This window comes from Olea europaea, chromosome 3, assembly GCF_002742605.1.
Source record: "Olea europaea var. sylvestris chromosome 3, O_europaea_v1, whole genome shotgun sequence".
NCBI lineage: Eukaryota > Viridiplantae > Streptophyta > Magnoliopsida > Lamiales > Oleaceae > Olea > Olea europaea.
In genome coordinates, this window is record NC_036239.1 from 19,207,701 (window position 1) to 19,212,700 (window position 5,000).

The 5,000-nt window shown below is 32.5% G+C and overlaps 1 protein-coding gene across 1 annotated transcript in view; it reads left to right on the forward strand.

Annotated features, from left to right (window-relative positions):
- Window positions 1-2,189: 2,189 nt before the first annotated feature.
- LOC111388752 (cinnamyl alcohol dehydrogenase 1-like) overlaps window positions 2,190-5,000 on the forward strand; it is a 3,380-nt gene continuing 569 nt past the window's right edge. The window contains exons 1-4 of the mRNA XM_023013547.1: window positions 2,190-2,391; window positions 2,502-2,615; window positions 3,595-3,822; window positions 4,099-4,538. Coding sequence (XP_022869315.1) covers window positions 2,303-2,391; window positions 2,502-2,615; window positions 3,595-3,822; window positions 4,099-4,538 — 871 coding nt within the window. The 5' untranslated portion in view covers window positions 2,190-2,302. The remainder of the gene's footprint in view (window positions 2,392-2,501; window positions 2,616-3,594; window positions 3,823-4,098; window positions 4,539-5,000) is intronic.

The window sequence follows — 5,000 nt, forward strand, 5'->3', positions numbered from 1 at the left end:
TAGAATGGTGGTGGTGACACAACGTCCGGGGTAAACCATGGTAGAGAGGTAATTGCAGCTTTTGAGGGACTAATTTTCTCACTTTGAAGACCTTGTTATGACCTCAGTCGAGTTGTTGTACAAGCTCAAGCCATCTAGATGAGCTATCTTGATGCAAATCTCGAATCATTTTGTTTACTTCCCTTCTTTAATTTGCGTTTTTGCTCAATGTGAAGCGAATTTCATCGTTAATTTTCTAGCTAATCGTGTTACTTCAAGTCTTGGTGATTCTGTTTGGGTTGGGGAACCCCCAAATTTTATTGAGAATTTTGTAATCTATGATAAGTCTGGATGAGAATGTGTATACTTAAAAAAATATATAACATAAGAATTTGTCAATGTCTATACTCTTTTTTTTTTAATATATAATTACATTAAATATAATCTTTCTTTTATTGTGCCATGGACTCGGTTTCTCCGATTTTCGAAGGTCATTTTCAAATCTCATTGACTTGCTAATGTATTTGAGTTGGTGAATATTTTCAGCGAAAATTGTTCTGACTTATTCTCAGTCTATTGCTAGTTGTTCGTTACAAATTTTCGAGCATTCCCACTATAAATTGACCATATTCATTAATCTAGAAAATCTTACTTTCCCATTTACATAGTACTAAATTTGCTTATTTAGTATAGTTTGTTTGAAAAAATTATTTGAAATGATTTTTTTTTTTGAATTTATAATTAAAAAGTAGAAAAAATTTATAGGTCCTAATGCAAAATGACTTTAGTGAAAGAATGCGTTGTTGTAAATGAGTTCGAGGAAAAATAATTTTAAATAACGTGTGCCAAACAAAAGTTTAACGATTTTCATCGACACATATGATTTATTTACACTTTTTGAGAACAATGCGAACATGACTTAAACATGAGATTTTCTCGATATAAGAGAGCTCAAGGAGCATTTAAGAACTATATTTCAAGACTCTAAAATTTATTCGAAGCTTCGAAAAATATCAGTTTTGCCATGAATGAAAACTATATTCATTCCATTCATCGTGTTTTGCTAGATATAAGATATTAAGATATAATGCATGATTGATATAGAAAATTATGATGTAGAAATCCAAATTAAATGGAAAGAGGAATAATTTGTAATCTTATCTCCCTAATAACTGTCAAGCATAAAGGCCTTAAATAATTTTCCACCCTTTCATAATCATAGCAAATGCCCAAAAAAAAAAAAAAAAAAAAAAAAAAAAAAAAAAAAAGGGAAAGATCAACCAATCAGTTAATATTGTTTCTTGAAAGCAAAGACACTACTAGTAAATAGTAATAAATTTAACTAAATAATTTTCCCCCCTCTCAAAATCAAAGAAAATGCCAAAAAAAAAAAAAAAAAACGGTGATGATCTGACGGGTGCATGATGAATCATGACGTAGCATTTTCACCAACCCCCAATTCCAATTTTTATTTTTATTTTTTTTTGAAAAAGAATAAAAATGCTTAGAAAATATTTACATAATATTAATGGAAAAAAATTAAAAATTTTTATTTTCTGTCCATTTTTGGTGGACTATAATGCTAGTTACTAATAAATAAATATACTATTCGATGGCACAACATCTAAGACCAAGCAAGCCACCTACTTGAAATTAATTTATTAATTATAGCAATATCATGCAATTTAAGTATGCAAAAAAGTTAAAAACTGATCAGTTAATGAATAGACTATTATAATTAAAATATTAATGAAATGTTTGACGAAATTTATCCTCGATTTTGGCAGAATTTATGAATAATTGAATTTCATTTTCAATTATGCATTTCAACGAACCCACAAACTATCTACTTATACACCATTTGTTTCTATCTATTTATAAATTAAGCCGTTTATAATTTCATCCTAAACCTAGGCTTAAATTATAAGATGACGCATGTTTGGCTGATGCTGGTAATTTATTAATAAAAGATTAAATCGGTTGTTGCCCACATATTCCGTGGGATTTATATGTATTATTTACTTATTCGTCACTTATTTTTAATTATTTATAACATTTTCCAAACATGTGTACGGATTTATTTATAATCATATTTTTCCATTTATAACGTTTGATTAGATAACGGAAAGTTCTGTTCACCAACTCCACCCCACCCCACCAACATGACAGGTTTATTTATATGTTGAAATGTCGCTGCCTGAATTTGTCTAGCTTTAACTTTTACAAATTTCTTTCATTTTACTTTCTTAACCCATAATATTCCCTCTCTCTCTCTCTCTCTCTCTCGCTCGAGTAAGTAAATATTCAAAGTGTAAAGGTTTCTATGGGGAGTTTGGATGTCGAGAGGAAAACAAGAGGATTGGCAGCCACAGACCCTTCTGGAATTCTCTCACCATATACATACACTCTCAGGTCAGCTTCAAATTCAAACCTCACCAATTATTCTCTGTGTGATTTGTTCTTTTCTCCACTGATGACTGATTTAATCTGATTATTCTGTATTGGAACTGGTTCATTGACAGGAGTACAGGCCCTGAAGATGTATTTGTCAAAGTGATTTGCTGTGGGATTTGCCATACTGATATTCATCAAGTCAAAAATCATCTTGGCATGTCCAATTATCCCATGGTTCCAGGGTACCTACCTACTTTCTCTGTTTGTGTGTTACATTCTTCACTTGTATATAAGTAGAATTATGCTAGCTTTTAAAACAACGGGTCATTAATATAAATGAGATTAACTCCTTGTTTGGATTTGTTAAAACAACGGGTCATTAATATATTAGATTTTAATCGATTTTTTTAACTAAACCAAACATGGGCTACGGGCATGTATGAGAAAGCTTTTGATAAATTTTTTATCAGATTTTAGTAATAGCTTTATGTTTATCATTGCTCCTCTTTTAATTATCCAATAAATATGAAATTATTTTTTTTATTATTGACCATTATGATGATTACCAATCTAGCTATTATCATACTATATGTACATCACAACTTACATATTAATTTACCAACAGATGGTGTGACGAGAGATGATTGATTCTTGATTTATTGTGCAATTGAATTGTGATGCATTCTAACAAAGAGAATAACACACGAATTTGAAATTCGATTAAAATAATAAAAAATAAAGTGATGCCACTCTTTCAGATTTTCTTGCAAAACCGATAGGGATGGGACCAAGCTAAAAATTTAAACAACTTGGTGCAATTCTGACCACAGGTCCACATATTCTGTTATATTCCTATACTCATCTGGAAGTCGCAAAACCAATTAACATTCTTAAAAATATTATTAATTAAATAAATGTGCAGACACCATTGACGTACTACAATAATTAAAGATATAAGAGTCATGCTATTTGTACAATCATTTCTTAAAATATTAATTGACAATCATACTTGTTAACATTACATTTATTCATTTCAAAAACTATTTTTAAAATTAATGGATCAGATTTGGACAACAGTAATGTTGTCATTTATTATTATCAACAATAATTGTACAAGTAGATTAATTCAAGACATACACATGCGTCCAACCTTAATTTTATTTATTTCTCATTTATTGCCAAATTAAATAATAATTTTAATTGTTGTGCTGCCATACATAGTCATGAGGTGGTCGGTGAGGTTGTTGAGGTGGGATCTGGTGTGACCAAGTTCACGGCCGGAGATATAGTTGGAGTTGGCTGTATCGTCGGATGCTGCGGGAATTGTCAACCGTGCAAATCAGAAATTGAGCAATACTGCAACAAGAAGATTTGGTCCTACAATGATGTCTATACTGATGGAAAACCCACTCAAGGGGGATTTGCTGATGCAATGGTGGTTAATCAAAAGTAAGTATCGATACACCCTATTCGTAAATGAAATTTTCGGATGAATGGCGGTCCCGACTCTGGTCCTACCCACTCTTGGACGGATCTGTTGGTCGAGACGGATAGCGTAGAAATATTGCCTACCACAACATCCCGACCAATCGAGATCACTTTGTAATTAATCAAGTCATTACGATCCAATTGACACCTCTACGTGTCAAAAGTTTGGAAAAAAAATGATTTGGATTTTCACGAGGTTGACTTGACGTGTTTGATTAATGTTGTTTACTTTTACAGCTTCATGGTAAAAATTCCAGACGGTATGGAAGCAGAACAGGCGGCGCCGCTACTTTGCGCCGGGGTGACAGTATACAGCCCATTAAACCATTTTGGGTTAAAAAAGAGTGGGCTAAGAGGGGGAATTTTAGGGCTTGGAGGGGTTGGACATATGGGAGTCAAAATTGCAAAGGCCATGGGCCACCATGTCACTGTGATTAGCTCTTCAATGAAGAAAAAAGAGGAGGCATTGGACCATCTTGGAGCGGATGATTACCTGGTCAGCTCGGACTCAACTCGGATGCAAGAACTGGTTGACTCACTAGACTATATTATTGACACAATTCCAGTTTTTCATCCTTTGGTGCCTTACCTTTCTCTGTTGAAAGTTGATGGGAAGTTGATATTGATGGGCGTTATCAATACTCCTTTGGAGTTTATCACCCCCTTGGTTATGCTCGGTTAGTACTCGATTCTATTATCTATATAACAAACTTATGTCTTCTTTTTTTCTCCTTAAACAAATTTGAAATTTGGCAAGACATGTAAATTGAATTGTATGTCGTTGGCATGGCCCTAGTTCGGACCATATTGGATAAGATCAGACGAGATTAAAATTAGTATTGGAGAAGAAGACACTTTTCTACTATCAATGCATTACCTAATTCTTGTTTTACATTGGTGATAAATGTTGACTTGCTGAAAATGAGGTATAATTATCACATGGGGACCATCAATTTTTGCCCACAACCTATTCAATTGTCACCAAGTTGCTTTGGTACATATTTTATTAATTCTTTGAAAGTGTTAGTACTTTTAAAGTAAGTAAGACTATTGTGAAATTCTTGAACTGTAGAAGTCCTGTAAAACGGTGCCTTATTCATCTTTACTTTGCTGTTAACAATTCCATATTGTATTATAAC